This window comes from Lagenorhynchus albirostris, chromosome 3, assembly GCF_949774975.1.
Source record: "Lagenorhynchus albirostris chromosome 3, mLagAlb1.1, whole genome shotgun sequence".
NCBI lineage: Eukaryota > Metazoa > Chordata > Mammalia > Artiodactyla > Delphinidae > Lagenorhynchus > Lagenorhynchus albirostris.
Window position 1 is genome coordinate 63771543 of NC_083097.1, and position 22826 is coordinate 63794368.

The following is a 22826-nucleotide window of genomic DNA, read 5'->3' on the forward strand; positions in this document are numbered from 1 at the left end:
TTAACTAGACAGGTGTTGGGAAAATACATTGCACAACGAGAGAAAGGTTTAAACACAGATGAAATAAGAGTTTGTAGTGACTTCCCTGGGGGCTCAGTGGTTAAGAATCCGCCTGCCAATGCAGGGGACACGGGTTCGACGATCTGGGAAGACCCCACATGCCGCGGGTCAACTAAGCCCGTGCACCACAACGACTGAGCCTGCTCTCTAGAGCCCGCGAGCCACAACTACTGAGCCCGTGTGCTGCAACTACTGAAGTCCACACACTCTAGGGCCTGTGTGCCGCAACAAGAGAAGCCACTGCAATGAGAAGCCCATGCACTGCAACGAAGAGTAGCCCCCGCTTGCTGCAACTAGAGGAAGCCCACATGCAGCAACGAAGACGCAGTGCAGCCAAAAAAAAAGAAATTCTAAAGAGTTTGTAAAAAATAGTGAAGCTCTTACTATATACCAGGTATATTCCATGATGATTACTCATATTAACTCAGGTAATCTTCACAACAAATCTTTGAGGTAATTACTATTATTATATAGTAATTACTATGTAATTTATAAATTGTAAATTTTTTATAGTGAGGAATCAGGCACAGGTGGTCTAGTAGCATGTATGCATATATGCATGTATCTGTCTTTCTGTCTCCAAAGATTACCTTGTCCTAAACCCAGGACCTGTGAATATATGAGGTTAAATGACAGAGGGGAATTAATGGAGCTACTCAGCTGATTTTAAGGTAGGGAGAGTACCCTGGAGTATCCAGGTGGGCTCAATAATCACAAGTCCTTTAAATGTGGAAGGCGGGGGGGGGCAGAAGAGTCAGAGTGATGTGCTGTGAGTGTGTGATCCACCCATTTTGGCTCAGAAGATGGAGGAAGAGGCTACAAGCCAAGAAACGTAGCCTACCTCTAGAAACTGGAAAGGGCAAGGAACCAGATTCTCTGCCAGAGCCTTCAGAAAGGGAACACAGCCCTGTCAATACCCTGATTTCAGCCCAGTGAGACCAGTGTTAGAATTCTGACCTACAGAACTGTGAGATAATAAATGTGTGTTGTTCCAATAAGCCACTAAGTGACAGGTGTTTAATACTGTTGAGATATAATTTTTGCAAGTAAGAATGTAAAAACTAGTTTGCTTCTGACTAAAATATTGGGAGTTTGGAAGTATTTGATAAAGTGGTTACTGCCCTTTTTAAGCAATTCCTGGTTGCCAAGCCAGGCAGTCATTTAGGTATCGGTAAGGATACTTTACAGTCTTTATGTAACTTTTAACTCTCAACCCCCGGATATCACAGAGTTTACTTGTGGGTGATTAAATTGAGCAAGACAAGAGATTGCCCACCCATGGAGAATAAAATCCTATTTCTTCTCCCTTCTGGAGAACAGTGGGAACAGCCTGGCCTGTAGGTTGATTGTCATATTCTACCTCCTTCCCACCTACTTACTGCTACAGAGAGACACAGAACTTAGCCTCTCAACACATTCTGTCATTTTTCTGCAGAAGAAAGGGCTTCCTTAGGTTAGTTCCAAGGCCCTGTGAGCATAAAAGTATTTGCCTGTAAAAGGAGAGAAGCCTCTCTCTCCCTCCTTGTTTGCCTGTTTCCTTTCACTTTATCTTTCCCTCTGTACTGACAATGCAAAGATGTTACTTAAAGGGTATGTGTTTTATTCAGTTTTGCCATTACCCTGTATACTAAAATACTACCTTTGTCAAAATGCTGATGTTTTACAGTGCTCTGCGAATACATAGATAAAAAGCATTCTCTTTTTTTTTTTAAAGAACAATTCCAGAGTTAAATACTGGCTGAATATTGGAAACAATAGTGGAATTCATTCGTCCCCCCCCCCACACCCCGGGGCCTCGGTGATGTGAAGTGTTTATAGGTGTCTTTCCTATAACCTCAGAAGTGGAAAACTTAGGCTTTTCGTGTGTGGTGCTGTCTTTGCCCCAGGAGCTTAGTGAGTGCAGCCCCATCTTCCAGAATTCTCTTTGTGGCTTAGGGAATGTGTATGATTTTCCTGCATTCCTTGTCGGAGGCTCTAGGCCACGCTAATTGCTCCTGAATGATGACAGTTGCCTGCTAAGCAATCCTTGTGTCTAAATCGTATTTTCACATATAAATAAAGAGGTGGTGATTTTGTTTTACAGATAGATTTTCACTTCCAGACTTTTCTATTTGATTGGACGTCTTTAAACAACAAGTTATGCAAGAAGGTTAAATTGATTGATTTTACAAGAGTTTGAGTTGAAAACCCATTGCTTAAGTAAGGTAGCACGAAGCCAGGAAGATGGCGCACTTTCTCCTGTCTAGTCCCTTGTCCCTTTCTCTGGGCTCTTGTTGCACTAGACTAATTGCTGTGTTCTAAACATGTCATGTACAATGAGAGATGACACAGGACAGTGGTCTGAGTACAGAGTCTGGGGCCAGACAACCTGTGTTTGAATCCTAGCTTCCTTGGTTTTTTGTTTTTGTTTTCGTTTTTTAGCTGTGGATCTTATTAACCTCTCTGTGGCTCTGTTTTCTTATGCAAAACCAGGTATATAATAATGGAACTTTTTCACAGAGTAGTAGTGGGGATTAAGATAGTTAATACATATAATGGGTTTAAAACAGTGCATAGAACATAGTAAGTGCTCAGTAGATATTAGCTCTTTTTTTCATTCTTCACTTGTTATTTTGCCATTCTTAAGCTATTCTTATGTGGTGTGGTGTGTTTTCTCCTCATCTGTCTTCTAAAATAGTCTGTATTTTAACAGTCTTATTGCTTTTATGAAGCTGTCCTGCAATTTTCAGTTGGGATTCTAGCCTTGGCTGTACATTGAAATCACCTGTGTATTAAATACTGATGCCTGCGTTTTTGCTCTGTGCTGGATTTCGCTTGTAGTGGCTTGTGAGAATGGATGGTTATATTTCCATGGAATTTTCTTTCAGGTAAGCTTTGGTAGCTTAAAATCAGCCATGGTGAGAATATTTACACTCTTGAAATTGGCAGATACTACCACAGGCATTCTTTTCAATCTACTTGGTATTTTAGTGATTTGTTTATAAGCACCTCTAAATAGATACTGAGCCCTTTAGTAGGGTTGTGTTAGTTTGCTAGGACTGATGTAACACAGTACCACAGACTGGGTGGCTTAAAACACAGAAATTTATTGTTTTACACTTCTGGAGGCTAGAAATCCAAAATCAAGGTTCCAGCAGGGTTGGTTCCTTCTCAGGGCTGTGAGGGAAGGCTCTCCCAGGCCTCTCTCCTTGGCTCATAGATGGCCATCTTCTTCCTATGTTTCTTTATGTAGTCTTCGTTTTGGGTGTGTGTCTGTGTCCAGATTTCCCCTTTTCTTAGGGACACCAGTCATATTGAACTAGAGCCCACCCTAATGACCTCACTTCAACTTGATGACCTCTGTAAGCACTCTGTCTTCAAAAAAGGTCACATTCTGAGGTACTGGAGGTTAGGAGTTCCACATAGGGATTTTAGGAGGACATAATTCAGCCCATAACACACACACAGCAAGGAACTCCTTTTTTCCATGTATTCCTGTAGTGAAGATTTGTTGAATTGAAAAGGAAACATCAGTTAGTTATTCATGTACTATGAATTCCAGATCGTCAACTTGATTATTTTTTTTGAAGCAGCTGTTTCTTGGGATAATATCAGAGTTCGTTATTTGTAGAGAAAAATATCGGTTTAGGAAGATTGGTTATTTTAAGTTGTCTGAGGCAGGCTCGAGCTTGTTAATGAACTCAAAGGCATATGATCCGAGTGAAATGGTCTTGATTTTGTGTCTGTCACTGAGAGAATGCTTTTAATCATGCATGAAAAAAATGTTTGAGATGAATTTCCACTAAGCTGAGAATGTTTTAATGCTGATCATTCTCTTCAGGATTATATAAGACTCTCAGAAAAGTAGGATTTCTTTTGCTTTTTCTCTAGGGCATATAATGTCAGGTAAAGATTTTGTGATTTTTGTGATTAACAAAAATGTCTTTGAACCACAGGAAACGTAAATTATTTTGTAAAAATTTGCTTCGTGTTAGGATGATTGTGTGTATGTGAAATAGTGGATGACATTTAAACTATGATCATCTCAAAGCATATAAATATGGAATGTACTTTTTGAAGTTAAATGTTTTTCTTCAAAATGAGATACTTCTCTGCACCATTGCTTTTTGCTGAATAAATACTTGAATTAGAATCTTATTCCAAAAATGTATTTGAAATACACACTGGCACAGGAATTGGTTGGTCTAAATGTTCAGATTTTTTTTAGTTATCCATTTTATACGCATCAGTGTACACATGTCAATCCCAATCTCCCAATTAATCACACCACCACCACCACCCTGCCGCTTTCCCCCCTTGGTGTCCATATGTTTGTTCTCTACATCTGTGTCTCAATTTCAGCCCTGCAAACCGGTTCATCTGTACCAAAATGTTCAGATTTTTTAATAGAATATTTTCAGCTATAAATTATATATGGCAAATATCTAAAGCTTTAATTTTTTATTTTTTTGGAATAAAGCTTTAATTTTTAATAAACCTTAAGTATAATTTACATGCAATGCAATTTACACATTTTAAGTATATGAGTCAAATCAATTTTGATAAATATATGCATCAATATAACCACCACTCCAATTAAGATATAGAACATTTCCATCTTCCCGGAAAGTTCCCTGTGCCTCTTTGCAGTCATTTTTCTCCCCATGTCCACCTCCTACGCCAAACAAATACTGATCTGAGTCGACTGCTACAGAATTTCACATAGATGGAATCATTACAGTATGTACTCTTTCATGTCCAGCCCCTTTCAGCATAATGCCTGTGAAATTCCCCCATGCTTTGAGTGTATCGGTAGTTTGTTCCTTTTTATTGTTCAGTAGAATTGCTACAAACTTGTTTATCCATTCGCTTGCTGAACATTTGAGTTTTTGGTACTGTGACTGATTGAACGTGTCAAAAGTGGTTTGCGAAGTTTCGTGCTGGTGATTTCTCACTGGATGATGCTCCGCCATTGGGTAGACCAGTTGAAGTTGATAGCGATCAAATTGAGAACAATCAATGTTATACCACACAGCAGATAGCTGACATAATCAAAATATCCAAATCAAGCATTGAAAATCATGTGCACCAGCTTGATTATGTTAATAGCTTTGATGTTTGGATTCCACATAAGTTAAACGAAAAAAACGTTCTTGACCGTATTTCTACATGCAGTTCTCCACTTAAATGTAACGAAAACGTTCTGTTTTTAAAACAAATTGTGATGGGCAATGAAAAGTGGATACTGTACGATAATGTGGAAGAATGGAAGAGATTGTGGGGCAAGCGAAATGAACCACCAACAACCACACCAAAGGCCGGTCTTCATCCAAAGAAGGTGATGTATTTTGTATATCGTGGGATTGGAAGGGAGTCCTCTATTATGAGCTCCTTCCGGAAAACCAAACTATTAATTCCAACAAGTACTGCTCCCAATTAGACCAACTGAAAGCAGCACTCTATGAAAAGTGTCCAGAATTAGTCAACAGAAAACAAGTCATCTTCCATCAGGATAATGCAAGACCACATGTTTCTTTGATGACCAGGCAAAAACTGTTACATATTGGCTGGAGAGTTCTGATTCATCCACCTTATTCACCAGACATTGCACCTTCAGATTTCCATTTATTTCTGTCTTTACAAAATTCTCTTAGTGGAAAAAATTTCAATTCCCTGGAAGACTATAAAAGGCACCCGGAACAGTTCTTTGCTCAAAAAGATAAAAAGTTTTGGGAAGATGGAATTATGAAGTTGCCTGAAAAACGGCAGAAGTTAGTGGAACAAAACGGTGAATACGTTGTTCAATAAAGTTCTTGGTGAAAATAAAAAATGTCTTTTATTTTTACTTAAGAACTGAAGGAACTTTTTGGCCAACCCGTAGATTCTTTTCCCATATGGGTCATTACAGAGTATTGAGTAGTATTCCCTGTGCTATACAGTAGGTCCTTATTAGTTATCTATTTTATATATAGTAGTGTGTACATGTCTAGGTAATTGGTTTTAGAGTTTAGCAACTTTTGTTAATTTTTCTAAAGGTAAACTTTAAAATTAACCTGTATCTTTTGTTTTGTCATCTTTGAAGACCACTATTTAAGTGACCTTTGAGTGACCTTTTAAGTGACCTTTGAGTGACTTATTTGAGTCACTCAAAGGTCAGAAGTAGGTGAGGTGCTATTTTGGGGAGGGGTAGTGGTTTCTGAAATCCCACATTAGCTTTTCCTCATCTTCATCCTGTGCTCCCCTGGAGTGAAAAAGGTACCATTAGAGACATCTTGGTAGCTACTGAGAATATTTTTCATTGCTGATGTGTTCTTTCCTTTGTGCCTGTCCTGCCCAATTTCATCTATTCTAAAGCGCTCTCCCTTTTTTCCCTTTTCCTTTGAGCACATGACTATTCCTATCTTTCATTCTTAAGTAGCAGTAATAATGTTAATAATAACAGCAATAACTAACACTATGTATTAGACACTACTCTAGGGGCTTTATAATATTTATTGACTGATTTAATCTTCACAAACCCACTGTGAGGGAGCTACTATTCTTTTAATACAGATTTCCAGGAAACTGAGGCAGAGAGCTGTTAAGTCTGGGGTTATCCAACTACTAAGTGGCAGAACTGGGATTTGATCCAGACTTCCTGGCTCTGAAGCATAGGCTCTGAACCACTCCATTATACGGCTTCTCAGTAAAAACACACAAAGAAGCAACCATTCCCTTCTTTCACCTCTGCTTCTGGACTTCAAAATAAGTAATGTTTTATAGCACAGTTGACACTATTTTGGTTAATATTCCATGAAACTTTCATTCCTTTATAATGCATATTACAGTTTGTATTTCTATCTCTGGCAGTAAAGTTCCTGACAAAAAGCATGTGTGCTTCAAACAAAGTAGCTTTATTTCTGAAGGTATTACTTTACAAACTGCAGTCCCACATGTCCAGTAGAAAGCACAGGCTATCCTAGCATGTGGTTATTCTTCTGGGAAAACGTCTTAGAGGAGGTGAGTCTTGGCTGGCTTGTTAAATAAGTAAGCATATGTGCACAGGGCTGGGGGTATGGTATGTGGAGATGGGTGGCAAAAAGACCCAGGATTGGGATGGACTGAAAGATTAAGAAAGGATGGAGGTTTTAAAATATTGTTCCAGGGGAGTTCATCCTTAGAGAAGATTTCCAGGGTCAGGGAAGAAGAGCTGGGAGGTTATGACTGTGGGCAGAAATGATGGCCTTCTCTAGGCCCTTGGGCTTTCTGCCTCCATTCCCTCCCCCTTCGTTTTTCTCTTCCCCCTGGTTCCCCAAAGTTTGAGCACTCTAATCCTCTTAGTTCTCCTGACCTCATTGCAGATAGAAGTACTTCCCTGTCAGGTTAGCAATTTCCAGACATGAGCAATTTTTTGTTGGAGTGTTACCTTTTTTTTTTTTCCTTAAAGTAACAACTACTATAAAAGAAAAAGTAAAATCAAAAGCTAGAGAAGTTTAGAAAGACATGAGTTTACCTAGTGTAGACTTCCTACCTTAAGATAAGGTAAGATAAGATAAGACCTCCTGTCTTAGTCTTTTGAACAGCAGGCACAGCTGCCATTTGTGCAGGCCTTGGTTACTTCCTGGGCCTTAGGCCTCCTCTGTCTGAGGCCCCATGGAGTTTGCATAATGAGTGAGGAGATTCTCAGTTCTTCTTCTGGCTCCCCAACAGGCCTGTCCTCTGGGGCTAGGTCCTAGTGTTTCCTTACTTCGGGTCTTTCTAACCCTGTGGGGGCTTGCCCTAAATCTGCTTTTAATTTCTACCCACCCCCCGCCGCCCCCTGCCGGTGGTAACTTGTCTAAGGTCCCTCTGCTTGGTGGGAAAGTGTGCAGTGGTAGCCGGGGGCTTCCTGGTCTCTACAGTCTCTGACTTGTACTCTGTCTCCCTCTTGGTTTGGTCGGAAGCAGGCTCACCAGCTGAAATCAAACTGAGTCTTTCTCACCTCAGTTCACTATTGCCCATCTGGCCTACAGTAGAGGTTGCCATCTTTCTAAGATGCTGCCTGTGTGCTTGTGTCCAGTTCCTTCTCTGGACAGCAAAGACTCCTCTTTTGCTTTTTGAGAACTGTATACTTTATAGTGAGTTCTTATTGAATTTTTAAAAGTTAAAAATGAACATATTGGCTCATGTAAGTGAAAAGCTTGAAAGTAGGCTGGAATTGGGCATGGCTGGATTTAGGGGCTCTTCTCCTTTGTCTCTCCCTCTGGCGTTTGCCCTCTTGTGTTCCACAAGGTAGCAGGAAGGTTGCAGCCATTCCGTTTCCTGGACTCCTTAGCCTCCCAGGTTTAAGTCCAGGGAAGTGGACAAACATCTTCTCCTGGGAGCTCCTGTGTAAATCCTGTAATCCACTCTTTCCTTTTTCTTTCTCTCTTCTTTTTTTCTTTTTTAATTCCTAAGAAATCTGTGCCTATACCAAGTTCATAGGCGTATTCCTCCATATTTTTCTAGAAGCTTTATAGTTTTAGCTTTTTATTTATTTATGGCTGTGTTGGGTCTTCGTTTCTGTGCGAGGGCTTTTCTCTAGTTGCAGCAAGTGGGGGCCACTCGTCATCGTGGTGCACGGGCCTCTATCGCGGCCTCTCTTCTTGCGGAGCACAGGCTCCAGACGCACAGGCTCAGTAGTTGTGGCTCACGGGCCTAATTGCTCTGCGGCATGTGGGATCCTCCCAGACCAGAGCTCGAACCCGTGTCCCCTGCATTGGCAGGCAGACTCTCAACCACTGCGCCACCAGGGAAGCCCTCTTTCTCTCTTAAAAAGAAACAACTTTATTTTTTGAATAAGTAGTATATTCCAGTGGTTCAAAAATCTAAAACTCTTGTAAGGATATGGGATGAAAAGCTTTTCTTCCATCTTGTCCTTTTATCATTAAGTATCTCTTTGTCTTGTTATAATGCTTTCGTCCTGAATTTTATCTTGCCTGATAAGAAAATCTTGTCCCATGCTTTCTTTTTATTTGCACTAGCCTAATATATTCATCTGGGCAATTTTTTTCCAGCCAACCTTTTCTTTCTAACCTTTCAGAATTACTTTAAGTTTTGCTCCTATTGGTAGTGTAGAAAGTTTTTCTTCTTCTTTGTAAAATAAATTTATTTATTTATTTATCTATCTATCTATCTATCTATTTATTTATTTATGGCTGCTTTGAGTCTTCATTGCTGTGCGGGCTTTCTCTAGTTGCAAGAAGGAGAGGCTACTCTTTTTTTTTTTTTAAGGTGTAAATCATATAATCAATCTCCAAAATTAAATGTTAGCAAACAGAATCCATCAGTATACTAAAAAGGATAAATACAAGATAGCGTGATGCCTTAGCTGAAGAATATAAAAACAGTTCAACATAAAGAAATCTAATAATATAACCCATCACATTAGGTAAAGGAGAAAAATGTATGATCATCTAGACAGATGTGAAAAGTATTTTGATAAAATTCAACATCCAACATTCATCCATTATTTATTACAAGACAACACCAAAAATGACAGCAATGCTTCAGGAAACTTCTATACTGTGTAAGATTATACAACTGCAACAATAGCAAGCACTAATAATAGACCCAGAAAAGTCAATAGACCCAGAAGAATAACAAGAATAGTTACTATGACCACTAGTATTCAGCATTAGGGGCTACTCTTCATTGTGGTGCACAGGCTTCTCATTGTGGTGGCTTCTCTTGTTGCGGAGCATGGGCTCTGGGTGTGCGGGCTTCAGTAGTTGTGGCTCGTGGGCTCCAGAGTGCAGGTTCAGTATTTGTGGTGCACGGGCTTAGTTGCTCCGTGATACGTGGGATCTTCCTGGACCAGGGCTTGAACCTGTGTCCCCTGCTTTGGCAGGCAGATTCTTAACCACGGTGCCACCAGGGAAGTCCCAGGTTTTCTTCTTTTGTAATCCAATCCGAGGTTAATTTTCTTTAAATAAGTGAGTTTAGCCCATTTACATGTCATTGTGGTAGATATATTTGATATTAGTTTGTCCATATTCAGTTTTCTATTTTTATATCTTAAAGAATCTTCCACTATATGGTCTGTTTTCGTTGCTGTTCTTCTGGGGTTATTCTGATATTTTCATGCTAGTGGTTGTCTTTATAATTTGACATAATGCCCTCAGTCTTCTAAGAAAATGATGGCTCCCTATTATAAGAAGTAATAAATTAATGAATTTCATCCTAATTCTGATATAGAGGCATTGTAACTGTGTTACATAGTCTGTTTTATTCAATCTCGATCTCTATTGCATTCTGTCCTCAGAGGAAAGAATTAATCACTCAGCAAGCTTGGAATCAATCCGTATTATTATTATCAATAAGGACACTATCAGAAGAGGCCTTGGGTTTTCCTAGAGTAGATTGTCAGCCTTTAGCAAGGCTCTTTTTATCTATAAAAATTATAGTTTCAAAAGTCAGCATAGATCATAAATTGGTAAGTTGACATTTGGTCACAATTAAACATTATCAAAATCTTTGTAGGTAGTTTGCTACTCAGCACCAGAGAATCACCAATTTTATGTCCAAGTTGACATTACTGGGTCTAAAGTTCCCCCCTTTTTTAGTGTAGGTTCCACACTTGTTGAGAGTTTTATTGCCACTTAATTTTTCGAAAACAATATATTTGGCAACACAGAGGCATGTAATATATGAAAAGGATTTTTAAAAATTAGAAATCTTGGGACTTCCCTGGTGGTCCAGTGCTAAAGAATCCACCTTACAATGCAGGGAACATGGGTTCGATCCCTGGTCAGGGAACTAAGATCCCACTCGCTGCAGGGCAACTAAGCCCGAGTGCTGCAACTACTGAGCTTGTGTGCCTCAACTAGAGAGCCCGCGCGCCACAAACTACAGAGGACACGTGCTCTGGAGCCTGTGCGCCACAACTAGAGAAGAGAAAACCTGCTGCCACAGCTAGAGAGAAGCCCTCACGCTGCAATGAAAGATCCCACATGCCTCAACGAAGGTCCCACGTGCCGCAACTAAGACCCAATGCTGCCAAAAATAAATAAATAAAAAATAAATCTTTAAAAAAATAAAATAAAATTAGAAATCTTAAAACAGTCCAGCTTTGCATACCCCGTGTAGTGACTGAGACTCACATGCTGACATTAGTCCTCCCATCCAGTGCAGAAGGGCAGTTGCCACCCCAGGCCCACGGAGGAGGAGCATAGCCTCTGTTCAGTCTCTTTTCTGTTTAGAAGGCTTCAGCCTCTGGTCACAAAGAGCCTCTGTAGAGGGTGGGAAGGTGTTTTTTTAATAATTTTTTAAGTCCTAGGTCAATTATGGGACCATCGTTGACTTAATTTTTTGGTGAAAAGATATTTACTGCTCACCTCTAATAGAGCAGCTAAAAACATAGACTGTCTTTGGAGAAGATTTATATTTCCACTTTGTACTCTAGTCCTACAATGGCTGCCAGTATTTTTCGTGTAGATGAGTGTTTTCAGTCTGCAGTTTGCCTGCGAGTCACCCCGAAAACCCTGTTGAAAATGAAAATACCCCCTCTCCTCCAGCTTCTTGCTGAATTCAGATGGAACACATTTGGGGTGTGGCATCTGTGCTTTTAATGTGTGTTGCAGGTGATTCTGATGCAGGTATTTCACAGGCTACAGTTTGAGGAAACCAAGATTGACAGTTCTCTGTTGAATATAGAAATTTTACTAAAATGTAGTTTGACAAAATTCTGGTTGGATATTACTCTCTATGTATACAGTGTTTCAAGTAGACTTTTGTTTCAAAGATACAGTGATTTGATTTTATCATAAAGAAATCTAGGGAAACAGATAAGAGATTTCACATATAACTCCAATCAGTTTGTGGAAAAAAATGTTTGCATAAGGATATTTTATATACAGATTGCAGAATGTTGAATTTAACACTCTTGTAATGCTTCCACGAAAGCCTCAAGGGTAACTGACGAGTCCATTTTTATCAAAATTAATGTGTTTCTAAATTCTCATCTGCTTCTCAAACAAAATATTAGAACAGTAATTGAGTTACCAGCTGCCTCGTGTGTTCGCTCTAGGGACTTGTACAAAAGCATTGTGGAACTCACCTAAGGTCATTCATTGCTTTTTGAGTTACTAAATAGCTTTGCAGTAGGCTTCTAAAAATCCAGGTATTAAGGGTGTCTACAGGAAGATAAAAATTGATAAGAGATTTGCAATAGTTAGTCTGATACTCTCTCCATTGGATTAAGGTGGAAAAATCCTCTTCAGCACTACAGATGGGAGAAAATCCTCCCTCTTAGATTTCTTCCTGAAGCAGCTTATGCCTGTCTAGTCTTGCCGTAGAACAGAAAAAGCCTTAGGAGCTAGGTATGCTGGCACAGATTTTCTGGGGGAAAAGAAAAACACTAAGAAATCAAATTTATAACTTTATTTAAGCAACGCAGAACATCAGGACAAGTATAATATATTCCAGGAATGCAAAGATCATTCAGCATCAGAAAATATGAATAATATCTTACCAGATTAAGTGAGAGGGAACAATATGATTATTTTAATACCTATAGAAAGAACATTAGCTAAGATTCAGTAATCCTTTATGACTAATTTTTTTTTATGTTTGCAAAAACTGGGAAACTTACCAAACCTCAGGCTAATCAGTCATTTATTCCAAAACCCATTAGTAAAAATCATATTTAAGAATCAAAACTTTGGAAGCATTCCCATTAGTATCAGTAAGAAAACAAAGGATGGCTGTTAGCCTTACCTTTGTTCAACGCAGCCCTGAAGGTCTTAGCCAGTTGTGTACTGAAACAGGAAAAAGAAATGAAAAATAGAAATTTTCTTCTTGAAGATGATATTAATTCATGCATAGACAATACAGGAAAAAAGTGTTTAGCATTGTTGCTACATATAAAAATTTAGATTCATGTACACCAGTGATAAGCTTTTAGTCAATGTAATAGAAGAAAATATTCCCTTCACAGTAGTATTAATCTATAATATATCTAAGAGTGAGCACAACCAAAGATATATATAACATGGAGAAAAGTACAGAACATTATTGTTAGATATAAAAGACATGAATAAATAGAGACATTTTGCCATCTTTAACAATAGGATATCTTGATTTGTTAAGATATCATTTCTCTCTAAATTAATTCATTGCAAATCCAGTCAAAAGCCCAATAAGGTTTTTGTGAAACTTGACAAAATGAATCTAAAATTTCTAAAAAAAATTCAAAAGCCCAAGAATAGCCAAGACAATCTTGAAAAGCAAGGTAGGGGCCTTGCCACAGATATTGATACCAAGCCATGGAAATTACAATACTGTGGTCCTGATACAGAGATAGACAAAAAGATCAGTGGAATAGGATAGAAGCCAGAAACAGGGTCACACATATGTAGAAATGTGGAGGCAGCATTCTAAATTAGTAGGAAAAGATGGAATGTTTTATAGTGGTGCTTGATCCTTAATTGAGAATCATATGGAAAATAAAAGTGTATTTCTACCTTCACACCATCCCCCAAAATAAATTCAGGTGAATTAAATTTGAAAAGCAAATCTTAAAAATTTACTCAAAAATAAGAAATAATTGAAAATTTAAAAACAGATACAAAGAAACGAAATTGAGCTATTTGTAGTGAGGTGGATGGACCTAGACACTGTCATACAGAGTGAAGTAAGTCAGAAAGAGAAAAAAAAATACCGTATGCTAACACATATATATGGAATCTAAAAAAAAAAAAGGTTCTGAAGAACCTACGGGCAGGACAGGAATAAAGACGCAAACGTAGAGAATGGACTTGAGGACATGGTGAGGGGGAAGGGTTAGCTGGGACGAAGTGAGAGAGTGGCATTGACATACATACACTACGAAATGTAAAATAGATAGCTACTGGGAAGCAGCCGCATAGCACAGGGAGATCAGCTTGGTGCTTTGTGACCACCTAGAGGGGTGGGATAGGGAAGGGTGGGAGGGAGATGCAAGAGGGAAGGGATATGGGGATATATGTATACATATAGCTGATTCACTTTGTTATATAGCAGACACTAACACACCGTTGTAAAGCAATTATACTCCAATAAAGATGTTAAAAAAACATGTCCATCTTCATGTATAAATCTTAGAAATATAATTCTGAGTGCAAAAGCAAGTTGTAGAAGGATAGGTGTAATAAAGTACTGCTTATATGAAATTTAAAACATGAAATGGTACAGTGTATTGTGTAAAGATGCTAAAATATATTGTAAAGTATAAAAACATACATGGTGCTAATACACACCAAATTGAAGGTAGTGTTTACTTCTGAAGATGGTAGATGAATATGACTGAAGAGGGACGTGTGCAAGATACACCTGTATCTATAATTTTTTTTTAGATAAAAATATTCTAAAGCAACATGTGGCAAAATGTTAACATCAAGTGAATGTCCAATAGTAAAGAAATGGTGGAATAAATTATGGCTTTTACATACTATCAAATATTTTTCAGACATTAAAAAGAGTGAGTTGTAGCTAGGTCACTTTATATGGAGAGATTTCCAAGAGTTATTATTTAGTGAAGAAAAGAAGATGCAGGGAAGTTTGTATAAAGTCATCCCCATTTTATAAAACAATGCATGTATGAGTAGGTGTATATGACATACTTATGTATGACCATATGAACATGAAAAAGATGAGGAAGGGTTCCTCCTAGGCTGTTAACGGGTTGGGAGTGAGGTGATTAGGAAAGGGGAGGAGGGGAGGGGAGGGGAGGGGAATGGGGAGTCAAGCAAGCTAGAAGATGGAAGACAATGCACTACTAGCATGGATGATGATTTGATGATTTTGTTTATGTACTTACATGATCATTTATGTATATACACACACACACACACATATGCATATTTTTTAAAAGTGTGGAACCACTTATAGAAACAGTGAGAGTTGACTTAAGGGGAATTTACTATATTTGACTGGAGGCTGTGGTAGAAGAAATGGACTTATTAGCATAGTGCCAACCAAAGATGCCACTTCAAAGAAATTAATGATGTATTCTGTTTCTAGTGGATTTAAACAATTGATGCAATTAAATTGATGCTTTTCCATTTTTCTCCCTTTTGTGTTTATTAAAGTAACTGACCTTAATTTTAATGAGTTCTTAATAACAATATATATAAAATACAGTGTGCTAGATGATATACTAGTAGTAAAAGTAATAATATTTTATGAAATGCAGCCTTTTGACTGGGAAACCTTAGCTCTTTGTCTCTCTTTTTTCAACTTGGGAGAGAATAAGGAATGAGTCTTATTTATTTTGGTCAGGTCAAGGCCTAAATACAGATAGTGCAAGATTATGGATAATTAATTTTTTAATTTTGCATTTTTTTCTTTCAGCATGCGGGATGACAGAATTCGAGTAGAAAGGATGGATAACATGTATTTTGAATACAGCCACGCTTTCCAAGAGGTTACAGAATTTTATGCAAAAGACATAGTTGACGGTAAAGGTAGATATTTTATGCATGTTAGCCATGTGTCCTCAAATTTAACTGAGTTGAGATTTGGATAAAGGTGCAAGTTTGACTAAAACTCTAATAGAAACTAGATAGTTATTGATTAATAACTGGAAGTAGAGGGAAGAGTTCACTGTTCTTGCACTCATCAGAAGCACAACTGCAGCTGCTTCTTTGTAATTATGACCATTTAGTAACTTGATGTTTTTGGCATATTCATTGGAGTGTAACAAGTTAGTTACAGAAGAACCTTCCTTTTTGCTTCCTTTAAAAGATAGTCCATGATTTTCCTGCAATTTTATAAAATGTAAATCTCCTAATGAAGGCTAGCATTTCCAAAAATTGATGGCCAGAATTAAAATACCAGAACATTAGTGACAGGGTCTTAATATGTTGGATTACCATTGTTTGTCTAATTCACATTTTCTCAGCCAAGTATCTGTTTGATTTGGTCTGTACCCCTCATTCCTGCCAGTCCAGCTTATGCTAAGATCCAATTTTATCCCCTATCACAAGCTGCAGAGCTTTCACTGTTAGACCAGCCTCCCCCAGCTCCCTCTTAGGCATCAATGTCTTGTTGGCATTTCTTTCCCCATCCCTTTTAATCTCATGGTGTCTTGGCCAAATTGAATCAGGCGTCTGAGAGTGTAACCCACTTATAATGGCAGTCCGAGATATCACCAAGGGATCATCATCTTATGTTCAACTAAAGACAAGACTAAGTCAGGAAACTATCATAAGCCACTCTTGGCATCAGATTCACTTAGAAGGATATAGGACAGAAAATCCAGTTTGCCGACAGGACGCTGTTCCTCTTAGTGGGAGGAGTCCTCAGCAGTCTGCAGCAGTCCACAGAGTCACTGGGCGCTTAAAATCCCCTCCCTCCTCTAGTGACTGCTCAGTTGCAAAGAAAGCAGACTTTCATCAGGGGGATGCAGGATCTGCCCTGGCTTAGAAGCCCCATGACCTATAGGAAACCTTATCTCTTGCTGGAATTTCTCCAAAGGACATGCCAAGTTTAAAGAGTCAGTGTACTCAAGGAAGGCCAAAATTCTGGAGTCAGGTATTTATAATTTCCCCTAGTTCAGATGCTGCAGTTTACTGGTTTGAGGTCATTTTTACCATATGCAATGCTGCCTCATAACACAATGGCACTTCATCTTTGTCAGGTTTCCTGGGGAACAGAGCTAGACAGTTAAAAGGTGAAATTCTCAGTAGAAGGGAAGAGTTTCGTTAACTCATCATTTACACCTTGGTTTTATAAAAAGCTATAGTTGAAAGTAATATATTTTATATTACAGATTTGTAGAGGATATCTTGTAATTTTTTCTAAAGGTTATAAATACCTACTGCAAAAAAAGTTAAAACATAGTTGTGTGTAAGGAAAAAAGTACAAGTCCTTCCCCTCAAATCCTTAAGAATTTTTTGATGTACAGATCTACACATAAACATACATATTTCTATGTATTTGTTTAATATAACTTGTATTTATTCTTTCAACTAATTTTTATTGAATGCCTATTTGAGGTATTTTACGTACTGTAAGGAATTAAACAGACAAAAATGCCTGCCCTTCTGGAGTTTACAGTCTAATAGGGGGAGGTGTACAATAAAATAGTGTTTAAAGGTGATGAGTACTATACAGAAAGGCAGGGAAGAGGTGAATTTTTAAGTAGAGCGGTGAGGGAAGGCCACACTGAGAATGTGGCAGTTGAACAAAGATTTGAACGAAGATTAAAGGAGTTAAGGGGGAAAACCACATGGACGTGTGAAGGAACAGTTTCAGGCAGAGACAACAGTAAGTACAACATATCTTAAGTGCTTGGTGTGTTTAAAGAACATCAAGGAGCCTGGGTGCTGGGACAGAGTAACTAAGGGGGAGAATATTAGGAGGTGTGCTCAGAGATGAAAGGAGATGGAAGGCAGGTTGTGTAGGGACTTGTAGACCCTTTATGAACTTGTGCTGCTTCTCTCAGTGAGTTGGGAAATGTTGGAGGATTTGTAAGCACAGTAATCCAGTTATGTGACGCACATTTTAAAAAGGATTCCTTTGGCTACTCTGTTAAGAATACCCTATAGGGCACAGGGATAGAGGTGGGAGACCAGATGGAAAGCTAATGGGAAAGTCATTCCCATTAGTAGGTGCATAATAATCTGGATATACTGAAATTTATTTAAGTAATACCTTATTGATGTTCAATTAGGTTGTGTCTAATTTTTTAAGAGGGAAGAGATATGGGGATATATGTATATGTATAGCTGATTGACTTTGTTATAAAGCAGAAGCTACTAGAAAAGATTTTTCAACTCACTTTCTGGTATACACATCTTTAACAAGCATTTTGGAGTATTTCTGGGTCAAAGGGGATGAGCATTTTACACTTTGAAAATAGTTGCTCTGTTGCTCTCCAAAAAAGGGTCATCCACCGTCAGAAAATGCCCTTCGTACCCTAAGTATTTATAAACTTCTGTATTTTTCCGAAGGGTAATTTTGGGAGATAACGGTCTAAATTATTATTTCAAAAATCATAAACTAAATTTTATTTAACTTAATGTTTGTTTTTAATAAGGAATAATAACTTTAATGAAGGTGTATATTCTGTTTTTTTAGGTTCTCAAAGTTTTTCTGGCATCATTAACTTGGAAAAGCCTGTGATTTGCTCTTTGGCTGCCATAATAAGATATCTGAAAGAATTTAACTTGGAAAAGGTGCTTTCCAAACCCAAGTAAGTGATTTCTCAAAAATAAAAAAAGGGTGGTGGTATATTAAAAAACATTTCTTAAATTGAATTTGGTAAGTACTGTTGAATTTTGTTAAGTACTAGGAAAGAAGTTTACCTGCTCTGGATAGAATATTCTGGGGCAAGAATGAGCTGTGTGGTATTTTGCTGAAGAATACTAAAAATATTAATTGACATAAATTAAAAGAAAGCTTAAGAATTCTGTCAATTTGTATTCATGATAGGTATTGAATGTATTATAGCGTTGACCACAACACCATAATATAAAACTGTGCTTTATACTAATGCACAGTTAATTGAGAAGTAGTATTAAGAAGTGGTATTGAAAAGCATGCATAAAACTTCATCACCTTTCTTATTCTTGGTTTCAATTCTTATTTCACAGACCATAAAGTTGAAGATAAAGAGGACAGCTACTAACATAGACAGCTTTTTTAAAAATTTTTTTAACTTTTTTTACTTTTGGCTTCACTGGGTATTTGTTGCTGCACTCGGGCTTTCTCTAGTTGTGGCGAGCGGGGGCTACTCTTCGTTGCAGTGCGCGGGCTTGTTGCAGAGCACAGACTCTAGGCGCACAGGCTTCAGTGGTTGTGGCGCATGGGCTCAGTAGTTGTGGCTCGCGAGCTGTAGAGTGCAGGCTCAGTAGTTGTGGCACACGGGCTTAGTAGCTCTGCGGCATGTGGGATTTCCCGGACCAGGGCTCGAACCCGTGTACCTTGCATTGGCAGGCGGATTCTTAACCACTACGCCACCAGGGAAGCCCCTTACAGACAGCTTTTTAAAAGAGTGATTAACTTTGTAGAGTTGAGAGATTTAAAAGCTGGCAATTGACATTCTAGGAAAATGCTAGTTTAAAAGCCAGTGGAATAAAAAAAGGGTAGCAGAATAATTTTCTTGCCTTTCTGTATTCTACCTTCACTAGCCCCTTACCTTTGGCTCTGTGAAGAATTACCCTATATCATATAGATCCTGGATAAGTAAGCTACTTCCTCTTCTGCAGAGGTGGGGTGGACAGATAGGAGCTATCTCAGTAAAATGTCATTTAGTACCAAGATTGGGAAATCCTTGTCTATGTCTATTTTAATCCCACCCTGAAAGCAATACACTTCCAAGACTTCTACCCAATGTCCTAAGTATTTTGAGGTATTTCTACTCTCTTTAGTCGGAGAGCAAACTATTCTAAGCCCTATGTGAACCCTTGTTCGTCCTACTGTTTCTTGTGGTTCTTTCCCTGATCTCATGTGAGGTCCTCCGCATATTTAAGGATCAGTGCTTGGCCAAAGACTTTGATGGGACCCTTCTGCATCTCTCTGTATGCAGCTCTGTCGTCTCTGACATTCTCTCTCACAACTTCTACTTTCCTTGGTCTCTCCAAAGAGTTAGTCATAGTGTTTACCTCTTTTGTTTTTCTTCTCTCAGGGATCACAGTTCTATGCTGCCTGATGTCCAACTGCCCGAAAACAGTTTTAAATGTATATATATATATGTATATATATATACACACACACACATATATAGTGTGTGTATGTATATATATATTTGTATAATTTTCTAGTTGTGGTTAAAGGACAATACTCATGCATTTAATCTTTTACGAATGAAAGCAGAAGTGAGGTGCCATGATTGAACACCATAAAAAAACAACAGAAGAGGGAGATGTGTAAAGTAACATCAGCTATCCTAAAAAATGTCTGTGTTCTGAAACTTCTGGAAAACTAATTTTCACTTAAAAATTAGCAATGGGAAAAGAACCAAATTGGAATCCCATATAAAATTATAATAAAAAAGAACAAGGAGCAGGATAATGTCCTTACAGAAAGTGAACGCATGCCAGAAACACATGCCCACAAATTATTATTGTTGTCTGAAATATTAATGAAGTATTTTCCCATGTTACTTGGAAGATTTCTATGGAAGTTCACACAGGATGAATGCTAGCCAGGCATTGTTTATAAGGTTTATTTCAAAGGACATAAAATTTGGTTTTTTCCAAAAGGATAAATAATTTAGAATTGCTTGATCAGTGATCATATACTGTCGAATTCCTAAGGATGCTGGCAGATATAACCCTGACTTCAAAAGTATATATATAATTCCTAACTATAACCTACTACTTCAAAATGAGCTAAAAGGAAATGATGCTAAATGTGAAAGGACAAATGAGAATAGATGAGAAATAGGAAAGATTTGAAATGAGGTGATAGGATTTGAGAATGAACTATATATTAAAGAAAAAGATCAATTTAGGAATAAAGAGTAAACTAGAAGGAATACAAAAGTAAATAAATACAACAGAGATACTTTTAAGAGAAACAGAATTTGAAAAGAGAGATGCAAGAAAAGATTAACATGGCAAACCCGATGAGACAACTATCCTTAGGAAACCCTACATGCAAGCTTGACCCTTGACCGGCATCGGAGACCTTGCCTTTGGGGAGGGTTTCCCGCAGTCTCTGGTAAGAATGGCTCACTGTGCCTAAACGGTTTCTGCAGACAGTATGGTTTATGCTGAACACCTGCTTGTTTTCTGGGAGCTGGAATTTTGGTACACGGTGGGGAAGAGGTGCCTATGTGAATGCAGCCCCCAGTGAAAACCCTGGGTGCTGAGTCTCCAATGAGCTTCTCTGGTGGATATTTCACACATGTTGCCACAACTCACTGCTGGGGAAATTAAGTACATCTTGTGTGACTTTACCAGGAGAGGACTCTTGGAAGCTTGCCCTTGGTTTCCTCTGGACTTTGCCTTATGTACCTTTTCCCTTTTCTGATTTTGCTTTGTATCCTTTCACAGTAATAAATCATAGCTGTGAGTATGACTGTATGCTGAGTCCTGTGTAATCTCCTAGTGAATCGTTGGGGATCTGTTATACACCCTTCTTCTTATTTTCTTCTTTCATATGCATACTGGCAGCATTTAGGAATGCAAAGATATTTGTTTTAATTGCAAATAAATTAGAAGTGAATCTACAATAAAACTGAATTTTTGTCGTATGATACAATTTATAATTCATAAATTAACCATCAAAAGGTTAGACAAATGGTGAATGTATGAACTCTGAAAACTACATAGAGAACTATTCTCCACTATAAATTTCATATGTAATGTGGTAGGGTGTCTTTTTTTTTTTTTTTTGGTCTGTTTTCATTTTCAAATAATATTAATAGTATTTAAATAGAATCTTTGTAAGGGGTTGATCTTTCACATAAGGTCTACACCTTTGCTGCCTTTGTCTAAATCAGAAAGATTGGTTTTTGTTTTTTTGTTTTTTTTTTTAAGTAGTATAGGAATGATGTAGAATCTTAAATTTCTTTGGCAATTTTCAGCAAGAACATTTTTCTCCCATTATAAAACTTGAGGGGATAAAAAGCATCCTTTGTATTATTGTTGTCTGAAATATTAATGAAGTATTTTCCCATGTTACTTGGAAGATTTCTATGAAGTTCACACAGGATGAATGCTAGCCAGGCATTGTTTATAAGGTTTATTTCAAAGGACATAAAATTTGGTTTTTTCCAAAAGGATAAATAATTTAGAATTGCTTGATCAGTGATCATATACTGTCGAATTCCTAAGGATGCTGGCAGATATAACCCTGACTTCAAAAGTATATATATAATTCCTAATGGAAATAGACACTGACAGAAGGAGATTTCTTTTGTATTTGTAAGGAAGAGTCAGAACTCCAGAGTACATTATCATCCAAACATATGGGAAACCTGAAGTATAGTTAGTTCTTACAGTTGCTTGGTAATTATCATTCCACAGGAATCAGTCTAACTTAATATTGCCCAGTGGTTGATCTCTTTTATTAAGATCAGTGCAGATGTCAGTGCTGCTGAATTGTGGGTTCTTGATGCCAACTAAGCATCCTTCGAGAGTCTGTCTTATTAAGGTACTCAAGTGTTCATTAATCACCCCTAGGGTGTAGGTTAAACCTGTCAAGAACAGGGGAAGTAAATGACTTTTCTTTAAACACATAGGAACTGGTTAGATAGCAACTCAGAGTCCAGGCTAGCAATACTTCCAACTTGTATCTTTGACCATGAAGGTGTGTGAACATCTGTCAGCTGTACAGCAAATCACTGCCTAATTGTTTCTTCCTGAAAATAATGTTTTACATTTTATTACTGTCTCTGGGTGTTTCACATACATTTCTGGGCTTTATGACGCAAAGGAAACCAAACAAACCCAAACTGGCCTCCCCACAGAAAGATGGCAGACCTCTGCTGTGCATATACTTTCTGCTAGGCTCTGCAGGTGCTGCAAAATGTATAAGACACAGAGAACCCATGCCTCCAAGGAGCTTAGATCTATTAATGAGGATAGCAGAAGAAGATAAATTACTGTAATGCAAGGCAAATCAAGTTAACAGTTATAAGAAGGAGAGAATGGCCTACACACACCTACTATCAGTGTTGGAGTTGCTTCCCTCTAAAAATCATTAACAGGTCATCCTTTGGAAGCTAGGTCAAACCTGTTGCAGGTAAATTACACTGCCAGGGGACAGTGTTCAGTTACTAGGCAACATTCCTAATATGCAGTAAGTTATTTCTTTTTCAGGGCTCTGGAACCTTAGTTGTGGGAGTCATCTAGAAGTGG

The 22826-nt window shown here is 38.1% G+C and overlaps 1 protein-coding gene across 1 annotated transcript in view; it reads left to right on the plus strand.

The window, feature by feature from the left end:
• The window catches only part of MSH3 (mutS homolog 3), a 181310-nt gene that overhangs the window by 43170 nt on the left and 115314 nt on the right, over window positions 1-22826 (plus strand). The window contains exons 9-10 of the mRNA XM_060143213.1: window positions 15367-15473; window positions 18097-18211. Coding sequence (XP_059999196.1) covers window positions 15367-15473; window positions 18097-18211 — 222 coding nt within the window. The remainder of the gene's footprint in view (window positions 1-15366; window positions 15474-18096; window positions 18212-22826) is intronic.